This window comes from Anolis sagrei, chromosome 6 (assembly GCF_037176765.1).
Source record: "Anolis sagrei isolate rAnoSag1 chromosome 6, rAnoSag1.mat, whole genome shotgun sequence".
NCBI classification, from domain to species: domain Eukaryota; kingdom Metazoa; phylum Chordata; class Lepidosauria; order Squamata; family Dactyloidae; genus Anolis; species Anolis sagrei.
This window is the reverse complement of record NC_090026.1, coordinates 36,061,750-36,087,648: the sequence shown is the minus strand read 5'-3', so window position 1 is coordinate 36,087,648 and position 25,899 is coordinate 36,061,750. Positions and strand designations below refer to the sequence as shown.

The 25,899-nt window shown below is 41.9% G+C and overlaps 1 protein-coding gene across 4 annotated transcripts in view; it reads right to left on the bottom strand.

Annotated features, from left to right (window-relative positions):
- Positions 1-25,899, bottom strand: part of MLLT6 (MLLT6, PHD finger containing) — a 170,294-nt gene that overhangs the window by 132,416 nt on the left and 11,979 nt on the right. For all 4 annotated transcript variants that reach the window (XM_060780942.2, XM_060780943.2, XM_060780946.2 and 1 more), the window contains exon 2: positions 9,239-9,318. In XM_060780942.2, coding sequence (XP_060636925.2) covers positions 9,239-9,318 — 80 coding nt within the window. The remainder of the gene's footprint in view (positions 1-9,238; positions 9,319-25,899) is intronic.

The window sequence follows — 25,899 nt, the reverse complement described above, 5'->3', positions numbered from 1 at the left end:
TGCCCTCACTGCGGGAGAACATGCAGATCAAGAATAGTGCTCCACAGTCACCTACGGACCCACTGCCAGTACACCGATCTTGGAAGACAATCCTACTCGCACTACAGTAAGTAAAGTAAAGTAAGTAAAGTAAAGTAAAGTAAGGGAGGCTTCTCTCATGTCCCCGCATGGGGAGCTGGAGCTGACAGAGGGAGTTCATCCGCGCTCTCCCTGGATTTGGACCTGTGACCTGTTGGTCTTCAGTCCTGCTGGCACAAGGGTTTTACCCACTGCGCCACCAGGGTTCCAGTGCCAGCCATTGAAAGCAGTGGAGAGAATCGTAAGAGCAACTGAATGGATGGAGGAGTCGAAGAAAAAGCAGAGATTTGGGGGTGAGTTTTGATGGGCTGCCTTTTGAGGGGTAGAAGTCTAGTTATGCAGGGCTGCTCCTCTAAGGGATGAGCTTGTCCCGCTGGCCCTACGTAAGGGAAATTTGCACTTGAAAAGCTTCCTCTGTCTCCCTTGGATCAAAGTGCCCCTCCCACCACACTATTAGCAAAGCTCTGATCATTAATGGGAAGGGTTAAACAACTCTGCCAGCCAGCCAGCCAGCCAGCCAGCCAACTGGCCCACCCACTCTTTGGAAGACTTTAATACTCTTGCTGGAACATGACTGTTAAAGCCTTCACATAATTTCTCCCCGCTTTCACCCTCCCAGCCCCCCCCCCCACTCCTTCCTTCAAGTTTAGCCTCAGCCTAACCAGACTGCCTCAAAGGGCCAGCCAGACAATTCCTTTACAAAGCAAATCAGCTCTAGCATATCCTTCATCCAAAGGAGCGGCACATCCCCGCAGGGCCTTTTGGGAACATGAAGAAGAATCAGGATGAAAATGGTGTATAATTCCCGAAACCAGGAACATCTGGGACATCTGGAGGCTGTTTATCACAGACACTGGAATCCAGCTGTAGTGACTTAGGATTGACTGACACTCTGCGTATGCCCAGAGGCACCTGTATCTAAATTACCACTTCATGGAATACACGGCTTAGCTCAGATGATAGAGTCTATGCACTAAACTGAGTTTTGAGATAATTGTAGCATCTTATTGACTCCTAAATATATTGTTAGCAAGATGGACAAAACAAAGACATAGGTCCCTCTACACTGCCACATAAAATCCAGATTATCTGCTTTGAACTGGCGTATATTTATTCATTTACGACATTTATATGCCACCCTTCTTACCCCAAAGGGGACTCAGAGCGGCTTATAAGATATATATATAGGTAAGGTTTTCCCCTGACATGAAGTCCGGTCATGTCCGACTCTGGGGTGTGCTGCTCATCTCCATTTCTAAGCCAAAGAGCCGCCGTTGCCCGTAGACACCTCCAAGGTCATGTGGCCAGCATGACTGCATGGAGCGCCGTTACCTTCCCGCCAGAGCGGTACCTATTGATCTACTCACATTTGTATGTTTTCGAACTACTAGGTTGGCAGAAGTAACTATCCTTGGGGAACTTTAAACAAAGAATGTAAATAATTAGTTTAGCTTGTTGACTTCTGTGCTGCCTGTTCACCTCACTTCAAAGACCAAGCTTCAGTTCTCCCAGCAATCACAAAGTCTTTCACATGTTTGTGGCTGTGTGTCTTAAAGTCATTTATGACTGGTGGCAACCTCACAGGGGGTCCTTACACTCAACCCTATATTCCAGAATATCAAGGCAGAAAATCCCACTTTGTCTGAGTGTTTTGTTTTGTTTTCTTTTTGTCGTGTCAGGAGCAACTTGACAAACTGCAAGTTACTTCTGGTATGAGAGAAATGGCCGTCTCAAAGACGTTGCCCAGGGGATTTCAGATGGTTTTTTTTGGTGATGTTTTACCATCCTTGTGGGAGGCTTCTCTCATGTCCCCGCATGAGGAGATGGAGCTGATAGAGGGAGCTCATCCGCACTCTCCCTGAATTCGAACCTGCGACGGTCTTCAGTCCTGCCGGCACAGAGGTTTAACCCACATTATCTGAGTGTGGTCTCAGATAACCCAGGGCCCTTCCACACTGCCCTATATCCCAGAATATTAAGGCAGAAAATCCCAAAATATCTGCTTTGAACTGGGTTATCTGAGTCCATATTCAGATATGGAATTTTCTTCCTTGATATTCTGGGATATAGGTCTGTATAGAAGGGCCCCCAGTTCAAAGCAGATATTGTGGGATTTTTTGCCTTGATATTCTGGGATATAGGGCTGTGTGGAAGGGCCCTGAGGCTGAGCGAGAGTAACAAAAAACATAATTTTTCCCACCCAATTTTGGGAGGTTCCTGAAAAACAGATCAGGGGACCACCAAAATCTGGACTCTGAGAATGGCATGGGATTTAACCGAATAGCACACCCCTAATACATGTGCCCATGGAAGTACTATTAACCTGAAGGTATATGTTATTACCAGCAGTTAATTAATTATTGTTATTGCTAATGTTATTACCAGCAGTTAATTAGCACTTATGCAGTTTCCTATATTACATTAAGTCACTAAGTACATTTTCTTAGTCAAGCTGAGAGTTCTAGTCCAACATCCAACTCACTATGCAATACTGGCTCATTTGACAGACATGCTAGAAAACAAACTAAACAATGTTTTGTGTCATTTAGTCTTTTAAGGGCCCTTCCGCACAGGGCCCTTTTAAGGGCCCTTCCGCACAGCCATATAACCCAGGATATCAAGGCAGAAAAAGTGCGGAAAGCACTAAGGCCAATAAAGCTCAATAAATTCCTACAATATCTGCTTTGAACTGGGTTATCTGAGTCCACACTGCCTATATTCCAGTTCAAAGCAGATGTGGGATTTTATTCAGCTGTGTGGAAGGGGGCCTTAGTGCTTTCCCCACTTTTTTTGTCTGTCTCTTTAAACTCCCAGCACGAAGTCTAGAAAACTTCTCATTGGTCCATCCAGGTCCGTTCTGTCAAGGCTGACCTAGTATATTTTCTTATGGAAGTTTGAAGATGCTAGATATGCACTGACTCAGGCCCAATCTACACTACCATATAATCCAGTTTCAGAATGGACTGGAATGAACTGGATTTTATGGCAGTGTAGACTCATATAATTCATATAATAGTTCAATCTGCATTATATAAGTCTACACTGACTATTATAATGAAGTTAAAACTGAACTGTATGGCAGTGTAGATGGGGCTTCAGTCAAAGTACATTTTCCCTACACTGTATCTTTAAAAAGCAGAATTCTCATTCATTGTTGAAATTGCTTTGAGGACAAATAGGGATGCAAGTTAGTGATATCACCAATTTCCAGCCAATTGGGATTGTACGCAGCTTCCTTCCTTTTTTCCCCTTTTTACTGTAAACACACAGAATCAATTTCCCCTGACCTCGATTTAGGACACAGGATGATACATTTACAAAGGATATGGTGAGTGAGCGTTCACAGCAGGCTCACCGCTCAAATTATGTAAGTCTGTATATACCCAAAGGGCTCTCAAAGGTTTTCTGCTATGTGTGTATGTTTTAAGATAAGCATTTTTAAATCTGGTAATGAATCAGTACTGGCAAAGAGAATAGATTTAGAGCTTGAAAGGAAGCAATACCCACAACACTAATTAGGAGGAATTAGAGCTTTGCAAAAAAACTTCAGGGGAAAAACCCTACAATCTACGGCTATTCACATACATCTATGACAATTGCAAATGTCTGCCTAAAGATGCTACTATATAACAATGTCCTAATCCACAGATTTTATATCCAGTTTCAGCTACACATTCTTCAAAAAAATTCCCCTGGAAATGTCTGTCAACCTCTCTAACTCCTCCAATTATATTCTATGGTATACTTCCATCACCAATATAATTGGACCCCCCCCCCCCTCCAGTAGTACAATGGGTTAAACCCTTGTGCCAGCAGGATTGAAGACAGACAGGTCGGAGATTTGAATGTGAGGAAAGTGCCGATGAGCTCCCTCTGTCAGCTCCAGCTCCCCATGCGGGGACATGAGAGAAGCCTACCACAAGGATGGTAAAACATCAAAACATCCGGGCATCCCCTGGGCAACATCCTTGCAGATAGTCAATTCTCTCACATCAGAAGCGACTTGAATCTCAAGTCACTCCTGACACAAAGGAAAAAAAACCCCAATGTAATCAAAATACAGGGTTCACTTTTATATGTGGTTTCAGATAACCATAGTGGGACTTGGAACATATCCTTCATGGATACAGGAGTCACACTATATAGACCAGGGATCATCAAACTAAGGCCCCGGGGGTGGATATGGCCCTCCAAGGTCATTTGCCCGGAATTCGCTCAGGGGCAACCTAAGTGTGAAGCAACTTGAAAGCACACAACAACAACAACAACAATCCTATCACATCAGGCAAAAGCACTGAAATGCTAATAAGTTTATATTTGTTAAAATTGTTCTTCATTTTAATTATTGTATTGTTTTTAAGTGTTTTTTGTACTACACATAAAATACGTGCAGTGCGCATAGGAATTCATTCATGTTTTTTTTCAAATTATAATCAGGCCCTCCAACAGTTTGAGGGGCTGTGACCAGGCCCTTTGTTTAAAAAGTATGAAGATCCCTGATATAGACTTTCCTCCCATCAAATATAACACACAGCAATGGTTCTTATATTCTGGTTTTTCAGAATTCTGGGATTCGGAGTCCCAGAATGTTTAAACATTGGCCATAATTCTGGGATTTCTGGGAGTTTGAAGTCCAAAACATCTGGGACAACACTTTGAGATTCCATGCTTTACTTTTTATATGTGATAAACCTACAGAAAACACCAATATATTTAAAAGGTACAAGACAGTTGGCTCAGGTTTTCCTAGCCTTGTGTTCTTTTATTCCCACCATTCCCAGATAACTTGACGTTTGGATGCTGTACCCAAACAGAAATGGGGAAGAAATGCTCATCTATATTGGGCAATTGAACCTTTCCCAGAGCAGTTCAGAATCTAGAACTATTGTTCAGATGTTCTGGGAGTGCATCACTCCACTGGAGAGATCCATATCTCACTTCCTTTGTGTTGCCGCTACTGCTGCTTCTAGTCCAAGATGGAAAAAAAGCCCAACCCACAATAGTCACTAGAAGTCACTGGATGTCATGGGGACAGCCAGGCTTTCATTCAATATGAGTCCAGGGTGTTTTGCAAGTATAGACAAGACCTAAAATGCGTAGAACTTGGAAAATTACATTTTGGGCTCCAACTACAGGTCTAAACAACATGTAACATTCTCAGGCTCTAGAGGCCAGGTTACAGAACAGTGGTTCCCAATTTTTATTTTTTTTTGACGAGGGACCACTTTGACAAGGGACCATTCTCCAAAAGGGTACTAAATTTTTTAGTCAATTTAGATTTGATTTGGTTATTTGGGGTGCTGATTCAGAAAATTGCACTGGATAAACCACATCAGCTCTAGTTTCTGATACAGAACATATGCCATTCAATAATCATTGAATGGCACAGAAAACCATACTTAATAATCTAAAGATGATATTTCCATTTCAGCACTATAAGAGGGTTTTGTGAGACCAGTCGCTCTTGCTGCTGTGTGGTTTCAAGGCAACGATGTAGTAATGGTGAGGCTGCGGGCCATATTTTTGTTCTTCCAGACCACTGGTGGTCCATAGACTACAGGTTGGGAGCCACTGTTATAGAAGAAGCAAATAGGTTTCACTATTTTTTAGGTGGGCATGATTTCTTTTCTACTCTCCACACCCTCTTTCCCTCTTGTCAAAATGGGTGTCACAAAATTCCAGCAAAGAGACTCCTTATTTGATTCCTGCAAAATTCCCCCAATAATGTATGGAGGGAGTTTATCATGCTTTCTCCATCAGCTGACACACTTGACAGAGCTAAGCTTTCTTTCCCAAACCCATCAAGCCTGGGCAGCTTGATGGCTGTATGCATGCATCTGTTCATTGCAAGCATGCCAGAGGCTGCCCCATGTCACAATGCTCTCTGGTATGACCCTCCTCGTGCTGGAGGAAACACCCTTCTCACCCTTGTACCACAGTAGAGCACAATAGAGCAGACGTTATATAGCGGGCTCTTAGTATCTCCTGGAGACTAGTTCCAAGATCCTTTGGATCAGCTCCCACAATTCCTAATAGTTGGTAAGGTTGGTAATAGTTGGTAAGGGAATTCTGGGAGTTGAAGTTCAAAACACCTGGAGGACCAAAGGTTGGGAACCACTGCTCTATGGATATCAAATCCATGGAAGTTCAAGTCTCATTGCATACAATGGCAAAGTAAAATAGTATCCCTTGTATAAGCTCTCTCTCTCTCTCTCTGTGAATATTTTAAAGTCATGGATGATTGAATCCTTGGGGAGGACAAATCTTTAAATACAGAGGGCTGACTGTAAAACCAAACATCAAGTTATGCTCACCACACCTGCAATAACTCAATAAACCTAAGAACCGGAGTTACATTTTCCTTATGGTTTAGGTCAGATTGGGTTTCTGGTGTTCCCCATCAACTCTCTCATACTTTTCTCTCCATTTTGAACTCTTCTCTACTGTACCTGTCCTCCTTTTCAGGACTCTGTACTCTTTGTGCTATTTTCCACCGATATCTCCTCATCAGTGCCTCGTTGGCTGGACTTCTCTTCCATGGAGCTCAATCCGTACCATCCCATAGATCAGCATATGGAAAGGTTACTCTTTTGGGAGTACTATTTTCAAAATTGCCCACAGACATGCTGGGAGTTGGGAGTCCAAAATGGAATTTTTACAAACCCTTCTGCCTACTTTCGAAGAATTCTGCTTACTTTCTACCTCCCTCCTTCACCTCCAGGAGCCTGGCTCTACTCCCATCCCATCCCCTAATAATCCTTTCCCAGCTTCCTCTTCCAACTTGGCTTGTCTCATACAGAAGTTGTGACGATGGGGTCCATGCTGATCCAAGATTATCTGGCAGTGTGGCCTCATAGAATCCAGTTGAAAGCAGAAACCTGGAATCAGATCCTGGGATATAGGGCCTGTCTGGAAGGGCCCCTGGTCTCCAAGTGTCCTAGCCCTCCACTGAAATGATTACACCATGCTGGCTCCACATAAATTATTTATTTATTTCATATCAAAAGCACTGCATAAATTAGTATAAAACTGATAAAAATAAAGGAGCGCAGGTGGCTAAATATCTTTTGACCAAAAATGAGCAACAGCAATGGCATTGTCTGTAGCCTCCAACAATTCTTCCACTGTACATGAGGCAGGGCACAGTGGACAAGCATACAGATGCAGAATTGTCTGTTCTGCTCCACAGTCACACATGGTGTGGGGTTCTTTTAGGTAGTGCCATATTGCCAGGTTGTCTTTTGATCTGCGCACTCCACTTCTGAGTCTGTTCAAGGACTTCCAAGTTGCCCATTCCTGGTTTGCCCCTGGACAGGCATGTAGCCGGGGGGGGGGGGGGGGGGGGTTGGGGTGCTTCAGCCCCCTCCCCCAAATTCTCATGGTGGTTCGCGAAAAGGCCTTACTGGTGCATTATTTAAACTGTTATGTTTATTCATATCATGATCTGATCACCCTACTCAATATATCTCATATGCATGGGGGTATTGGGGTTACAAAACAAAAGGTTTGCTAGGGTAGACCCTCTTTCACTCGGACTCAGCCCCCCCCCGAAACAAACTCAGCCCCCCCCCCCGAATCAAAATCCTGGCTACGGGCCTGCCCCTGGAGGAAGACCTTCATGGGGGACCATCCAATTGGGATTTCCTGGTTTAGCTGCCCAGAGGAATACTCTTGCTGTTGCTGGGGTGAAGTTAAAAGGAGTGGTAGTTCTCATAATGTTTTTTCCTAGATTTGTGTCAACTGGAATGAGGCTGGTAGCCATGTAGTGGATGGCTATCACGGGACAATTTTATGTAAAACTATGCCCCCTTTCAGTCCCTTTCTCTGAATTTGTTCCACAAGGTAACAAGACATCAGCTTTTGCCAGGGATCCTAACACCACTTGGTTGTCCACCATCCCAACGGTGGTCCCATGTTGATTTTTCATAGAGCACCATCAATAGCCACTTAAACTTTCTTTGGATATACTGCCTCTTCTAGCCTTAAGTGGGGTACAGGTGATGCCATGCTAGAGGGCTTCCCAAATCTTGGATCCAGAACTGTACCTACAACTCTTGTAACTTTCCTTGTCTATCACAGCATCATGGTTTTGCTAACTGCACCATATTCCAGAGATGTGCCAAATTATAAGACGGTTAAAGGACGTCTGACCCAACCAAACTGCTCTTTAAGAGGAAAGAGATATGTAAAAATTTTCATTAGCCACTGGGTGGCAGTGGACTTAGTTGAATTCAAAAATTGCTGTGTTCTGTTCGGGTTTGAGAGAGACAATACAGTTCTTGTCTAACTTCTTAAGAGGTTGATGTCCTTTAAGCTTCCTTTGGTAATGTTGCCAACTGATCAAGGTACATCTAAACCAAACAACCCCCCCCCCCCCCTTGTCCCAGCCCTGTGTCTTTACAAGGAATGTCAACTAAACCTGCTCACAGGGTGGGGGTAAATGTCTCTTATTGCTTACTCCTACCTACACTTCTAGCTGCCATTAAATGCCTTTAAAAAGCTGGCATCCCTGGCATAGGAGCGCAATTCTTCAGCCTTTAAAATTAAATTTCATCCCATGGAGTAATTCCTCCCTCTCCCCTTTTCAGACAAACAGCCTTTTGTGTGCCTACGTAACAGAGCATACATCCTTGTTATTATTTTTCAATAACAGGCACTCAGTGTGTGAAGCGGGTGAGCACAATAGAAACACTGGTACTCCTGAAAATACAGAAGGGTCACATGCAGTCTTTAAGAAATGAAGAGAGCAAAACTGTTACTGAGCCACCTCTAAATGGTGCTCTTGGAACAAGATCTGCATAGCTGCGGAGGAAGTATCTGATTACACAGGCATGAGCTGCAACAACAAGGGATGAAGCCTCCAATTTCAGGAGCAGTATACACCATTTCAGAGGACATATTCTGTTTCCTTGGGCCCTTCCACACAGCCCTATATCCCAGAATATCAAGGCAGAAAACCCCACAATATCTGCTTTGAACTGGGTTATCTGGATCCACACTCAGATAACGTGGGATTTCTGCTTTGACATTGCGGAATATAGGGCTGTGTGGAAGGACTCCTAGAAACATTTGACTGACCACTGCGGGAACCAGTATGCTGGGCTGTTTTGGCCTGGTTTTGTATGGGAATGCTTTGGATGTTGTTTCAGCTTCTACTCACCACCCTGGCGGCTCTTTCTTGGGATTCACATTTTCGACAGAACCATGGTCCGGTGGGAACTTGTACAATTCCATAGCATGCTGTGAGAAAAGAAGAGCAGTGTGAATTTGGGGACCACGTGAAATTGGAATAGCATTCTGGTAAGTCTGGATCTAAACTATCATATAATCCAGTATCTGATTCCAGTTTATCTGTTTTGAACTGGATTACATGAGTCTACACTGCCATATAATCCAAAACAGAAAATCTGGAATCAGAAACTGGATTAAATGGCAGTGCAAATGGGGCCTCAGCTGAACTTACAAAATATCACCCCATAGATCTGCACAACTTGTGTTCCACCAAGCTTGCCAGATATCGAATATACTTCCTGTTGTTTCTGACACTGCAAAACAGGAAGCTGTCAAACAGCTATTAGACCCCGATCTCCATGCCTGTGACTTCATTCAGTTTGGGGGGAATCTGTTGTTCGGGCCCATCATAATGCAAACTTGCATATTTTCCCTGCATATTTGGCAAGAGCCCCATTCAAAGATTGCCTATCTGTGAGATGTAATAGAGTTAGAATTATTCAACTCTCTATTACAGTGGTTCTCAACCTTCCTAATGCCTAGACCCCGTAATACAGTTCCTCATGTTGTGGTGACCCCCAACCATAACATTATTTTTGTTGCTACTTCATAACTGTAATTTCACTACTGTTTCAAGTCATAATGTAGATATCTGATATGCAGGATGTATTTTCATCCACTGGACCAAATTTGGCATTTGGGAGTTGTGGTTGATTTTTGTCATTTGGGAGTTGTAGTTGCTGGGATTTATAGTCCACCTACAATCAAAGAGCATTCTGAACTCCACCAATGACGTAATTGAAACAATTTTAGCACACAGAACTCCCATGACCAACAGAAAATACTAGAAGAGTTTGGTGGGCATTGACCTTGAGTTTTGGAGTTGTAGTTCACCTACGTCCAGAGAGCACTGTAGGCTCAAACAATGATGGATCTGGACCAAACTTGGCATGAATACTCAATATGCCCAAATGTAAACACTGGTGGAGTTTGGGGGAAATATACCTTGACATTTGGGAGTTGTAGTTACTGGGATTTATAGTTCACCTACAATCAAAGAGCATTCTGAACCCCACCAATGATAGAACTAGGCCAAACTTCCCACACAGAACCCCCATGACCAACAGAACATACTGTGTTTTCTGATGGTCTTTGGCCCTCTGACACCCCCTGGTGACCCCTCCAGGGGTCCCGACCCCCAGGTTGAGAAATGCTGCTCTGTTAACAGTATTTAGATATCTCCCAACAGTGAAGTGGTTGATTTCAGTATCTAATCATGCTGATGCAGGAAGAACTTCGAAGTAATTCATGACGACTATGAAGCTAAATAGTTAAATACTGTTATAGGCACAAAATTTCAAAAGTGGCTCTCTGCTTCTCAAAAGCAATCCAAATATTTACTTTTAAAAAACACACTGTATGGATCCAAGCCTTTGCCCTGAGGTACAAGGCATACTTTCCCCCTCTCTGCTAAACTGTCTAGATCAGGCATCCTCAAACTGCGACCCTCCAGCTGTTTGGGCCTTTAACTCTCAGAATACCTGACAATTGAACAAGCTTGTTAGGGCTTCTGGCAGTTGGAGGCCCAAACAGCTGGAGGGCCACAGTTTGAGGAGGCCTGGTCTAAATATCCACAGATCAACCAAAGTGGGGGCACATCAATTTGGCCAAGATCAAAGCCTTCCAAGTTAAGCAGCTTCACACCCTCCTGGGCCTTTCCAGAACAACACTGACGGCGGCAGTAAGGGCTGAGCTAGGAATACTCCCAGTAAAAGCTCAAATCTTAATGAGACAGTTTAATTACTGGTCAAAAGTAAACTCTATGGATCCCAGTAGACTTCCTCGCCTATGTCTAGAGGATGAAGTCCAGCATGACCAGACGTCATCATGGATGGCGGCTCTGAATAATGAATTGGCTGGATTCGGTCTGCCTTTGCAATTTCTGGGTGTTCTAGGTCTGGAGGCAGGGCAAGTGCTCAAGCGGCGCATTCGGGATGTCTATGCACAGCTGGACCTAGAGAGCATAAGTAGGTCTTCAGCCACAAGGTTTTTAGCTTCCCACAAAAGGAATATTCATTTAGAGCACTACCTAACTATTCCACTTCCACTACCCTTAAGAAGAATATATACTAGGGCTAGGTTTGAACAACTCGGTATTATGATGCAAACCGGGCGCTACTGTAACATCCCAAGAAGTGAGAGATTCTGTGTCTGGGGAGAACAAACAGTGGAAGATATTGAACATTTCTTAATTGACTGTCCAGCATATACTGAACAGTGAGACAGATATTTACATCCAATATTATCCAACTGCAGGTCCCCCAACAGAAATGATATCCTGACATCCCTCTTGCAAGGGCAGGAAAGATCCAACACAATCAGAGTAAGCCTTTTTATTTTGAAAGCTATTAAGAAAAGCGCAGATTTTCTGAAAGAAGAACCAGGAAAATAAGATTCTGACTATAAATAGAAGGTCAGCTGCTGTCCTCACCTTTTTGCCTTGTTTTTTACTCGTGTTCTATTTTAAAATGGTCATATGACTGATCAAATAAGTAAATATTATTATTAACAGGTATTATTATTATTATTATCTTTATTTATACCGCGCAAAATCTCCCAAAGGACTCGAAGCGGCTTACAAAGGCCAAGGCCACCAACAAACAACAGCATACAAATACAACAATAAAACTCATAAGCAAATAATAAAACATCAAGCAAAACAATAAAACACTAAAAACAATGACACCGTGACGCATTTAAAACCTAAAGGCTGGGCCAAATGTAATGGACAAAATTTAAAAAGTGCTGGACTTGACAGGTGATATGTAGAGGTTTTTGGAGGTAGGTGCAATGTGCAGACAATCCTAAAACTGACAAAGTGCATTTGGGACATGATGCCAGGAGTTTCCTATTCTGGAAAGGCACACTGGAACAGCCAGGTCTTCAGGCTCTTCCTAAAGATTGCCAACATTGGGGCCGAACGTATTCTCCCCTATGAACCATCAAGATTATTAAGATCGTCTGGAGAGGCCCTGCTCTTGGTCCCACCGGCCTCGCAAGCGCGTCTGGTGGGGACGAAGGACAGGGCCTTCTCGGTGGTGGCCCTTTGACTCTGGAACTCTCTCCCACTGGAGATCAGAACCGCCCCTTCTATCCTGACATTTCGGAAACAGGTGAAGACTTGGTTATGGAGACAGGCATTCGACGAGTGAGCCAACACCCTGAGATATGGATGGAGGATGATGAGCAATGATTTTAATGTGACGACTGACCATTATAGTTATTGATTGTAATTGTTGTTTTAATGTTTTACTGTAATATGTATTATGATGTTTTATTGATTGTATGTGATATTATGGTTAGAAACCGGTCTGAGTCCCTCAAGAGAGGTGAGAAGGTCGGTATACAAAACTTTTAAATAAATAAATAAATAAATGTCTGATGTCCTTGGGGAGAGAGTTCCAGAGTTGGGGGGCCACCACAGAGAAGGCTCTGTCCCTCGTCCCCACCAAATGCGCTTGTGACGCAGGTGGGATCGTGAGCAGGGCCTCTCCAGATGATCGAAGGGAATGTGTGGATTCATATATGGAGATGCGGTCACGCAGGTAGGCGGGTCCTAAACCGTTTAGGGCTTTGTAGGTGAGCACTTTATTTATTTATTTATTTAGCAGTTTTGTATACTGGTCTTCTCACCTCTATTCGAGGGACTCAGGCCGGTTTCCAAAATCAATATTACAGACAGTCATTAAAACATCATATTCTAAATCACACTAAAACATTAAAATAGCAAAATACAATCATATATTTACAGTGGTCAGTTGTCATCAAAAGTCATTATTCGTCTTTGTAGGTATTACCTTTGGATATCAAAAATTGAAAGTAAAATAATTAAAGAGAAAAAGACCTTAATGCTTATGGCCTCTTTCTGAGCTTTCCAGGTTCATCAAAATATGGAATTGTGGACAAGACAGACTTTTGGTCTCTTTCAGCAAAGCAATTCTTACAAATGGTGTGGTGAGGAAAAGGAGGCGGGAACTTCCATGATCTGTGGAAAGAACATAAATCTCCTTCTCTTTCGGACTTCCAAAATGTTGGCAGATGCTGATGCTGTTGGATAGCAGCCTACAACAACCCAGGCCAGATACAAATCTAACAGGTTTCCTTCATGCCTCTGTCTACAGTCTGGAAGTTAACATGAGCCAAAAAAAAGTGTGGGTGATTTTTTTAATGTGCTCATGACATGGAACCGAGAGAAGCAGCCTCCTCTATAGAAAGACCTTGGAGGCCAAACGAAAATGGAAAGCAGAAACTATGGTGTATAAAAGTCCTGGCAGATGAAAAAGGGGGAAAGGAGAAATTTGGCCCTTCTTTAAGTGAGGGATGGGACAAAAGCAACCCGGTTTCATTTTCCTTTCTGTGGAAAAGAAAAGGAAGGGAAAGTTACCAAGAGAGGAGAGGAAAGGGAACAAAAGATGTTATTATACCTGGAGAAAATTACACGTTTATGTCTTTATTAAATTGATATCCTGGCTCTTTCCCTAAAAACAGCACTCGAGGCAGCGAGTTCCATCCAAATTCAGATAAAACCAAATGCAGCTCCAAAATGCAATTAAAGCTTTAAGATGCACTTAAAGCACTTCAGTAAAAAAAAGAAAAAAGGAAGAGAGAGAGAAACAACAGCCATCTTCCACACTTAATTGCTTAAATGCCAAAGGCTTGTCAAAAATAAAAAGAAGTCTGTGCTTGAGGGTGGGGCGAAAGGACATCGGAGAGCCGGAGCCAGATTTAGTCATACTTACAGTAGGCCCACTGAAATAAATGGGACGTACGCCAGACTCATTTACATTTCATTGATTTCAGTGGGCCTACTATGACGATACGAGGACACATTTTTTAAAAAATGCAATCAATAAAAGACATCAAAACCACACTTCTCAAACTGATGAAGAGTGGGAATTGAAATAACTCATCCAAATCCTTCATATTGACGTTTAAAACTATTTGTCAGAAAGGAGGTTTTTTGAGAGGTTTGCAGCTAATATATTCTAATGTTAGTGATGACGCATTTCAGGGCTGCTTGGAAGTCTTGCTTTCTGATCAGGAAGGTAATCTTTGGAAGACTTGATTGGAGCATGGAGAGGAAAATGCTGTGTATATGCTCAATGTAAGGCTTAGCCACAAATCTGAGAAGGGAAGGAGGAATAGACAGCAAGTGTTCAAAGGCCTATTCTTCTATCTATTCAAGATTCAGCTTATAGAAAAGCATCTTAATTTATGCTCATTTGAAGTGCTTATGAACTTCTCTGCTCCATTCCCCAAATATTCCCATTATAGATCTCCAATTAAGGCAGTGTTGCTCAACCTGGGGGTCAGGATCCCTGCGGGGTCACCAAAGATAATCAGAAAACACAGTATTTTCTGTTGGTCATGGGGATTCCATGTGGGAAGTTTGACTCAATTCTATCGTTGGTGGGGTTCAGAATGTTCTTTGATTGTAGTGAATTATAAATCCCAACAACTACAACTCCCAAATGTCAAGGTCTATTTTCCCCGGATTCCACCAGTGTTCACATCTGGGCATATTGAGTATTTGTGCCAAGTTTGGTCCAGATCCATCATTGTGTGAGTCCACAGTGCTCTCTGAATATAGGTGAACTACAACTCCCAAACTCAAGGTCAATGCCCACCAAACTCTTCCAGTGTTTTCTGTTGGCATGGGAGTTTTGTGTGCCCAATTTGATTCAATTCCATCGCTGGTGGAGTTCAGAATGCTCTTTGATTATAGGCGAACTATAAATCCCAGCAACTACAACTCCCAAATGACAAACTCAACCTAACCAGTATTCATATTTGGGCGTATTGAGTATTTGTGACAAATTTGTTCCAGTGAATAAAAATACATCCTGCATATCGGATATTTACATTATGATTTATAATAGTAGTAAAATGACTGTTATGAAGTAGCAAAAAAAAAATGTTATGGTTGGGGGTCACCACAACATGAGGGACTGTATTAAGGGGTCACGGAATTAGGAAGGTTGAGAAGCACTGAAGTAGGGAGACATATTTTTGGAGAATCATGATCTTTGGAAAGGCATGACCTTGTTAGAAATCATAACCTTTTGGGGAAATGATACCATAACCTTTTGGAAAATAGAAATCTCCATAACCTTTTGGGAAATTGCATTAATTACCATTGGGAAAATCAGGAATCTCCCTGAGAAGAGTTAAGAACTCTCTTGAATCAACCTTCTCCTGGTAAATATCCTCTAGCATTCAGGTAAGGGAATTAGGTTTCTCAGCTGTTAAACGCACGCGCGCACACACGCACGCACAACACACACATGCACACAAATATATAGCAGAATTTCAGAAGTGTTCTTTTCAGTTGCTCAAAAACATCTACTTTCCCTTAAAACATGTTGGTTAAAATCATGTTCTCAAGAGACCAAAAATAGGTAGACTTCTTTAAAAGTAACATATGTGGTTTATTCACAAACTTCTTGTATTCATCATGCAGGTCCATTGCTTATCAGTCCAGTTTTTTGCCCAGCTAGAATTTCAACCTTGATCTGAATATTGGCCTCCCATGCTTTTTTTCTGAGCTCTAATCATTGCATCAAACTATATCTGGATATTTAGAGCAGGGATTTTTAAACTTTTTTCCCCACTTGCAACCCCTTTCCACAGGAGAAATTTTACATGATCCCAGGTTATAAAAATAGTAATAAAAATAAAACATTTACTGAAAATAGCCAGCACTCTTTATAGAGTACAGCCGAAGCATTTTCTGCAGAGTCCACTATAAACACTGCACATTGTTGCTGACAGATTTGTGTAAATTGATAGCATTAAAAACATCTTACTGTTGCTGAATTTATTGTGACCCCAACATTGAGCTACGGGGTAGTTTTTGCAGCTTTGTCTATTATACTTCCTTCAGTATGTCTCTTGGGAAGACATGCGGACAAATGCCAGCGTGCTGGAAGAAGCAAAGACCACCAGCATTGAAGCGATGATGCTATGCCATCAACTCTGTTGGACAGGTCATGTTGTCCGAATACCCAATCATTATCTCTCAAAGCAGTTACTATACTCCCAACTCAAGAACAGGAAAAGTAATGTTGGCAGACAGGAAATGAGATTTAAAGATGGGCTTAAAGCCAACCTTTAAAACTGTGGCATAGACACCAAGAACTAGGAAGCCCTGGGCCTTGAGTGCTCTAACTGGAGGTCAGCTGTGACCAACAGTGCTGTCTACGGACAACGCTGGCTCTTCGACTTAGAAATGGAGATGAGCACCAACCCTCAGAGTCAGATATGACTGGATTTAATGTCAGGGGAAAACCATTACCTTTACCTATTTCTATTTAACTCTTTATTACTCTTCAAACACTGCAACTATAATCTACTCCAATTTTATCTCAAGCATGTCTCAACCGTTTGTCATTCTTGCTTAAACTTCTCTGTCTTTTGGGTTCATGAAATTCAAAATGGAACTTGACAAGACTCTTCAAGTACCTCAATGGCTCTTGCATACAGGAAAGCAAAGGTTGATTCTTTAGTGATCTGGAGGACAGACCTAATCTCAGGGGCTTAAATTAAAGCCCAGTAGATTTTGACTAAACATTAAATATCTCGAGTGTGAGCCATAATCTCCCTTGATGGAAGTCTTCAAGTAAAGGTGGGAAGCCCTTCTAGACACTGAGAACTGGGAAGCCCTGGCCCTTGAACACTCTAATTGGAGGTCAGCTGTGACCAGCAATGCTGCAGAATTTGAAGAGGCACGAATGGAGGGAGAAAGGGAGAAATGTGCCAAGAGGAAAGCGCATCAAGCTAACCCTGACTGGGATTGTCTTCCACCTGGAAAACAATGTCATCACTGTGGGAGAACATGTGGATCAAGAATAGGGCTCCACAGCTACCTACAAACCCACCACCAAGACACTAGACTTGGAGGACCATCATCCTCTGGCTATGAGGGATCACCTAAGTAAGTAAGTATGTCAAAAATCTGGAGGACACCTAAACTGAGTGAAATGCGAACATATTAAACTTTCAACCATCCACACAGTGGTTAAAAGGCATAGGATTTATAAACAAAAAATATCTTATCAGTTGAGAGATCATGTATGCCCACCCATTCACTGAGGACAAAGCACTTGTTTTTCTGCTTTTTTTTTGCATTGAAGGGAAGAAAGAGGAATGTTTTCTGACCTCAAACTACCCTACTTTACAATCCAGTGGGATCAGGACTTCTGTAAGGAGTCCTGTTTAGCTTCTTATTTCGGCTCTGGAGAGTTCAGAGGAAAACATTGGAAGTGCTTACGTTTTCAAGACTCTTTTCTCAGTCGTATAGACTAGATCATTTTGTACTGAAAGCTGATATTCTTAGAATCCTGAATTCTGTATATAGCACTAAAATCCTAGACCACTTAATCAAATATATACAATCCAGCATGTTATATGTAGCGAAGGAAAAGGAAATGTTACCACTTTCCCTCTTTTTAAAAACTCGTATGATATTGTACAGACTAATCGGTTTAACGTTGCCTTCTATCAACTGTTTAATTTTCCACCGAAATACAGTATCCCTGAGAAGGAAAGGAAGGAAAAGGGGAAAAAATAAATCTAATTTGAGAAACTGGACAATCTCATGTAGGCTTCTCATTTTTAAAAAGTCCCATTCATACTATCCAACTCTCTGGATCTGGCAGGGATAGTTCTTATTGATCCTCTATTGTCCTACTTTTTCACCTGCTATTAAAAGGTCCCATTGTCTATCTCTTCTTTGCACTTCCTTCTTTTGCCCTCAGCTTACTTCAATTGCTACAAGCTGAATTCAAAGTGCAAAAGTAGCTTGCACTCAGCAATCTCAGCAGCGAGGAAAAGAGTGGAAGGGAAAAATATTCCCAGGAGGCTATGGCAAAAGCAAACTGTTGTTGCTCCTCCCAGCTTGTCTGTTCTTCATCACGAACAACCTTTGCTTGGCCACATATGTTCCCATTCTGTCAACAGCGAGAATACGCTTGCATCGCTGCCCTAGCAAAGGAAAAACCACGCGGGCATGGAGAAAGAGGCAGAGAGAGAGGCGGAGTCTTCGACGTCATCGGACGTGCTGGCACAGTTTGCTCTCGCAAGACGCTAGTTTGCGGCGGTTCTTAAGAAACGGGGCCACAAAGTGGAATCAATGGGATGCGAGTGTTGAGAAGAGCAAACCACAGACCACTTACTACAATGCAGCCTGAACCTTGTCACTTGCACAATGGAGAACCTTCTTATAGCTACACCAGAGGAACTCCAAGTGGCCAGCTACTGGTCAAAGGATATTTAATATAATGGCAAGTTTTCAAACTTTGTGGTATTTGTTTTTTTTAAAAAAATACATTGCAACTATACCCTTAGTTTGCTCCTGATACGATAAAAAAAAAACAACAACTTGTGGTTACCTAAATTGGTGAATGCTCAAGTCCCACTATATCCAAAGGCGTAATAATATTTATTGATTTATTTATTTACAGTATTTATATCCCGCCTTTCTCAGCCCGAAGGCGACTCAGGGCAGCTTATAAGTTGGCAGCAATTCGACACCACAGCAGACATAAAATATAGTTTAAAAACATTTAGCACATAATATAAAAACATACAAAAAACCATTAAAAACATAAATCATCAGCATCTTCTTCTTAAACTCATTTTCAAGTTGTATCGTCTAAGCCAGGGGTCCACAAACTTTTTAAACAGAGGCCCAGGTGAAACTCCCTCAAACTGTTGGAGGGCCAGATTATAATTTGAAAAAAGCATGAATGAATTTCTATGCACTGTGCACATATCTGATTTGTAGTGTAAAAACACTTAAAAACAATACAATAATTCAAATGAAGAACAATTTTAACAAATATAAACTTATTAGTATTTCAATGGGAAATGTGGGTCTGCTTTTGGCTGATGAGATAGGATTGTTGTTGTTGCTGTGTGCTATCAAGTCGTTTCAGACTTAGGTTGACCCTGAGCAAGGGCTAGGTAAATGACCTTGGGGGGCCATATCTGGCCCTCGGGCCTTAGTTTGAGGACCCCTGGTCTAAGCCGTTCTGTAGTTCCATATTTATCTATTACACTGCATTTGCAAAAGCTTGTTTGAAGAGTCAGGTCTTGATTTTTTTAGGAAATGTCAGGAGGGAGGGGGCAGATCTAATATCCCTAGTGAGGGTCTTCCACAGCCAAGGGGCCAGCACTGAGAAGGCCCTGTCTCTTGTCTCTGCCAGACGCACCTGTGAAGGAAGCAGGACCGAGAGCTGGGCCTCCCCAGACTATCTTAAAGTCCTAGATGGTTCATAAGGAGAGAGATGTTTGGGCAGGTAAGCTGGGCCAGAACTATTTAGGGCTTTATAGGCTAAAACCAGCACTTTGAATTGTGCCCGGTAGCAAACTGGCAGCCAGTGGAACTGGCTCAACAGAGGAGTGTAATTCCTAATATAAATAATATGTCATCCCTCATATAAAATGAACAATTAAATAAGTGTTTGAGATTGTTCTTTTCCTAATATTTTAAAGCTGTGATTGATAGAATCCATAATTACAGATCCTGTGGATAGAGAGGGTTAACTGTACCAAATTGCGCTAGCATAGAATGTATATAATCAGACATCCCAACAGGGATAGTACCAAAAAGTGGGACATTGAGATGCCCTGTGTTGTGTGTTCTAAACAGCAGACAGAAAAGGACTGGCCACGATTCCTATAATGTGTCTATATAATTTGTATATCTGTAGATTTCTTCTTAAGGGTCTCTAGTCTTTCTGGTATTCCTCTGTGAGGCTGAAGACCAGGCCTTGTAAAATGTGGTGATGGAAAGTTGTCTCTCAGCCAACGACTCTGCCTTTGTCGTCTCTTTAAGTATTTCATTAGAATGTCAGTATTGTTTTTGAGATGTCAATGACATCATGTTTCTCCATAAATCCCTTTGCTGTTATGTGTGATATTATGATCTTTGTCTTTGCACTTAGTTTGCAGTGTCATACACATGCATGCACACTATGTTTGTATCAGATATATACCACATATGTGTGTGTGTGTCCACACAGATGCTTCCTAGACAGTATCATGCGCAGCACACTAGAGCAGAGGGCAAAAGGAAGTCCTTGTTACAGCATGTGGTTGGAGGAGCTTGTGTGCTTTTATTGTTGCTAAAAGACACTCCAAACATGGAAAAATAAACATTCGCCATCTATTATTCAATGGTGAGAACAGCTTACTGCTTCAGACAGACACATAACTTGTCTTTTATAGACAGCAGCTTCAAGAAAATGTGTGTTTGGAATCAGCTTATATTAACGTTGATGTCCATCCCACATGCATTTCTTACAAACTTCCCACTTTCTCTCACTTTTTAAATTACTTTTCCTTTTCTTTGTAGTAATGTTTTCGATTGCAATTTAAAAGATGAAAACGTAACAGCACTTTGGACAAAGGTGGGCCATGGAGTCTTAGGATGTCATTTCAGAGATGTCCAAGCAAGGTTTTAGAGACAGATACCCACCCTTTCTTGTGAGATGCTTCCAAATTTCAAATTAAAAAATAAACTAGTCACAAAAAAGAATTTAGATTAAAGTGCCAAATGAGGAGAAAAAGTCCTTCCTTTCAGTTCCTTGTAAATGTTAAATTTGCTACCCAGGCAGTAATTGATTTGAACTGCAGGAAATGAGAGTCCACATAAATGTATTGTCCAAGGCTTTCATGGCCAGAATCACTGGGTTGTTGTAGGTTTTTTCGGGCTATATGGCCATGTTCTAGAGGCATTGTTTCCTGACGTTTCACCTGCATCTATGGCAAGCATCCTCATAGGTTGTGAGGTCTCACAACCTCTGAGGATGCTTGCCACAGATGCAGGTGAAACGTCAGGAGAGAATGCCTCTAGAACATGGCCATATAGCCCAAAAAACCTACAACAACCCAGTTCACCTAAACTTTAGTAAGGACTCCATTATGGTCAGAGTTGTTCCACAGTATAATGTGCTACCTTGGAGTATGGTGAAATCTCCTTCTTTGGAGAGTTTGAATCAGGATAGCCATCCATCAGGAGTGCTTACATTGTGTGTTCCTGCATGGCAGAATGGGGTTGGACTGGACAGCCTTGGGGGTCTCTCCAAATTTTTTGATCCTATGTGAAATGCATGCAAACCCTCCTCCTCCTTTCTGTTTTTACTAATCTGCCTTGAGACAGAGGCATGTTGTTGCTGTTTATCTGTTCAGTTGCTTCTGACTCTTTGGTGGCACAGTGGGTTAAAGTGCTGAGCTGCTGAGCTTGTTGATCAAAAGGTTGCAGGTTCGAATCCGGGGAATGGCGTGAGCTTCTGCTGTCAGCCCCAGCTTCTGCCAACCTAACAGTTCAAAAACATGCAAATGTGAGTAGATCAAAAGGTACCTCTCCAGCAGGAAGGTAACGGCACTCCATGCAGTCATGTCGGCCACATGACCTTGGAGATGTCTACGGACAATGCTGGCTCTTCGGCTTAGAAATGGAGATGAGTACCACACCCCAGAGTTGGACACAACTGGACTTCGTGTCAGGGGAAAACCTTTACCTAACCTAGATTCAGTTTGGTTATTTGGGGTGCTGATTCAGAAAATTGCATTGGATAGACCACATTAGCTCTAGTTTCTGAACAGAACATTGGCCATCCAGTAGTCGCCATCTGCTTGCCCACAGAAAACTTTATTTGCGTAATATGCCTTGGCACTACCGTATAGGAGGGTTTTGCGAGACCAGTCACTCTCATTGCAACGTTGTATTAATGGTGAGTCCATGGACCATATTGTAGTTCTTGGGTACCACTGGTGATCCATGGACCACAGGTTGGGAACCACTGGTCTAGCTGGAAGGTTTTTAGCAGTATCAGCACTGGGGGGATAGAGAAGGAGGGCTGGAGAAACATATACATTCAGTATTGAGCTGTAGAAGCAGGTCTGCAATATCTTTTTATTTGGGAAAGAAATGTATTCTGCATTAACTGACCCTACTGTAGCTGTGCACAAGTGCCAACAACATAGAATTCTATTATTTTGATTAAAAATTTCTGGAATATATTGAATTGGTTTTATTTTTTGTGGCTTGATACCTATCCCTATGCATTTGAAATTATTTCTGGAATTGCATATACCTACTTAATTGAGCTAGGACTCTAATGGGCTTTTATCCTGCTGCATGAGCTAACTGGTTTATTGCAAAGATGTTTAGTTGTTTTTACGTGGCTGTGATTATTAAACATTTACATTTGAAAATTTGATGGAAGTGCCCCGATCTTTTCTTTCTCTCTTTCAATTTTCTCTGACCTTGCTGCTTACTTTTCTCCCCCCACCCCTTCCCATATCCAACCACAGGCCTATCAACTACAGATAATGCTTCATTCTATGATAAAGTGGACTCCATCCCTTGAAAGTATATCCCATAATTGCCATAATAAATTTTGGAGTCTTTAAAGTGCCACAAGACTCTTTGTTACATGGCTACACCTTAGGGGGGAAATGCTAATACTTGTAATCACCAGATGAAGCTGATTGCAATGGGTCAGGGAGAAACGGAAGTCCTGAATAGATGGATCTCATTTTCATCAGTGAGGCCATTCTTAAACACTCGTGCACACACTGAGTGGGAAAAACAGAAATTACACCCACCATGGCTCAAGAGGACATTTGCATTTCCTCCAATTAATCCATTTCCCTCTCTTCCCTGAAATCCCTTGCCAATATTCAGCCTCTTAGCATTGCCCATCTAAAGCGTCTCCCCCACTCCTTGCTTTTCCGCTGTTTCTGCCTGTTCTCTGAGTGGGGGAAATCTTATTTGGCCCCTAAATCTGGTTTTAAACTGCCAATAATCCTCAGCACTCATTAATTAAAAAAAAACCCTCTGATTTTCTAATAGTATGAAGAATTTTGTCACTTTTGGATCCTTCCATTTCTTATGTATTTCCTAGTTAAACAAAGTCATTTTCTGATTTTAAATTGGCTTGTTCTACTGAGTGAGGCTCTATGTCAGGTATGGATAAACCCAGGCCCGGGGACTCTTTTCTCAGGCCCTCCTCTCTCACACCATCCTATCCTTCCTTCCTTCCTTCCTTCTCTCTTCCCTGCCTCCTTCCCTCCCTTCCTTCCCTTATTGCATGGAGTGCTGTTATCTCCCCGCTGAAGCAGAACCTATTGATCTACTCACATTTGCATGTTTTCAAACTACTAGGTTGGCAGAAGCTGGGGCTAACAATGGGAGCTCACCCCATTCCGCAGATTCAAACTGCTGATCTTCCGGTCAGCAAGTTCTGCATCTTAGCTGTTTAACCCACTGTGCCACTGTGGTCCAATAATAGTATATCCCTAATCTATAATAATAATAATAATAATAATAATAATAATACTTTATTTGTACCCCGCTACCATCTCCCCAAGGGATTCAGTGCGGCTTACATGAGGCCATGCCCACAACACATATGATAAACAAAAGCAATAACAATAATCAATACAAAACAATTAAAATAAACTCAAAACAGAAAATACACAATAAGCAATAACAATAACATATCACAACATACAGCATTTAAAAAAACCTATGGCCGGGCCAAATGTAATAATTTAAATTTAAAATCAAAAAGTGCTGGGCATGAACAAGGTAAAACAAATTAAAATACAGTTTTCAGAGAAAGATGAGGGTGCGCAGACAACCCCAAATCAATATTAAAGTGCATTTGAGGACATATTGCTAAGAGTTTTCCTTATTCTGGGAAGCCACACTGGAACAACCACATTTTCAGGCTCCTACTAAAGACTGCCAGCATTGGGGCATGTCTGATGTTCCTGGGGAGTGAGTTCCAGAGTTGAGGGGCCACCACCGAGAAGGCCCTGTCCCTCATTCCCACCAATCGCGCTTGCGATGGAGGCGTGAGCGTGAGCAGGGCCTCTCCAGATGATCGAGGAGATCATGTGGGTTCATACACAGTGATGCAGTCACGCAGGTAGGCGGGTCCCAAACCATTTAGGGCTTTGTAGGTAAGCACCTGCACCTTGAATTGGGACCGAAAAATGAACAGCAGCCAATGGAGCTCCTTAAACAGGAGGAGGGTTGACCGCTAGAAGAATACCACATAGCAGAAACATGCCTTTGCACGAACAAGGACTATTTCTTTATCTTATGCCATTCTACTCTCAGAAATATGCAACATGATACCTGTCTGAAATTCATATTGTCTTAAAAAGTCTTCTGTCTTTTGACTACACTAGAATGTGCCATACTTCGTTATAGAGAATACCATTGTTTGATGCTGCATCCTTTCCATTTGCCTCTTTCTGTGTGCCATTACACATTGATGCCACCTCCACAACTATACAACCAGTGAAATGAAGATTACATTTCAGTGCTTCTCAAGCTTTCAGTTGTAAATCAATCATTTCTCACAGAGTGTGCTGGTCATTTTCCCTGTATTGGTGCTATCTTCTCATATTTTCCTCGAAACGTGCTAATGGCTTACCAACCAGCACTAGTTTGCAAACCACTATTCAAAGTAACATGTTTACATTCCATTAATACATTTAAAAAAGTGGATTAAAATCCATGAAAGCTCATGCTAAAATAAATCAGTTAGTGTGAAAGATTCTACTAGTTTCCTCTCCTCTTTTCCTTTTAATACAGCTATCTCTTTGAAAACAGAATCATTTCTAGTTTCTGTACAGCACCTAATAAACTGACTATGTCAAGTAGTAATTGAAGTGTTGTGTGATTTCATGAATCTATAAAAGCTCATGCTAAAATAAATCAGTTAGTGTGAAAGATTGAACTAGTTTCCTCTCCTCTTTCCCTTTTAACACAGCTAACTCTTGAAAACAGCATCATTTCTAGTTTCTGTACAGCACCTAACAAACTGACTACCTCAAGTAGTAATTGAAGTGTTGTGTGGTTTCATGAATCCATAAACGCTCATGCTAAAATAAATCAGTTAGTGTGAAAGATTCCACTAGTTTCCTCTCATCTTTCCCTTTTAACACAGCTATCTCTTTGAAAACAGCATCATTTCTAGTTTCTGTAGAGGACCTAAAAAATCGACTATGTCAAGTAATAATTGGAGTGATGTGTGGTTTCATGAATTCATGAAAGCTCATGCTGAAATAAATCAGTTAGTGTGAGAGATTCAATTCGTTTCCTCTCCTTTTTCTCTTTTAACACAGCTATCTCTTTGAAAACAGCATTATTTCTAGTTTCCGTACAGCACCTAACAAACTATGTCAAATAATAACTAGAGTGTTGTGTGGTTTTTCCTGGCTGTAGGACTGTGTTCTAACAGAATAAGAAACAAGTAATAATGTTTCCATATAGATTAATGTAGCCTACACTTGAATCAAAGATTCATCTGGGAAAGGAAAGCTGGCATCATGGAATTAGCCCTTGGGACCCCTGGGTTCAAGCATTCTGCTCCTCCCACCAGTTACTCAGGCAGGAAAATAGTCAACTGCTTGAGATAAAATAAGACCTCTAGTCCAGCATTTCTCAACCTGGGGGCCGGGACCCCTGGGGGAGCCACAAGGGGGTGTCGGAGAGGTCGCCAAAGA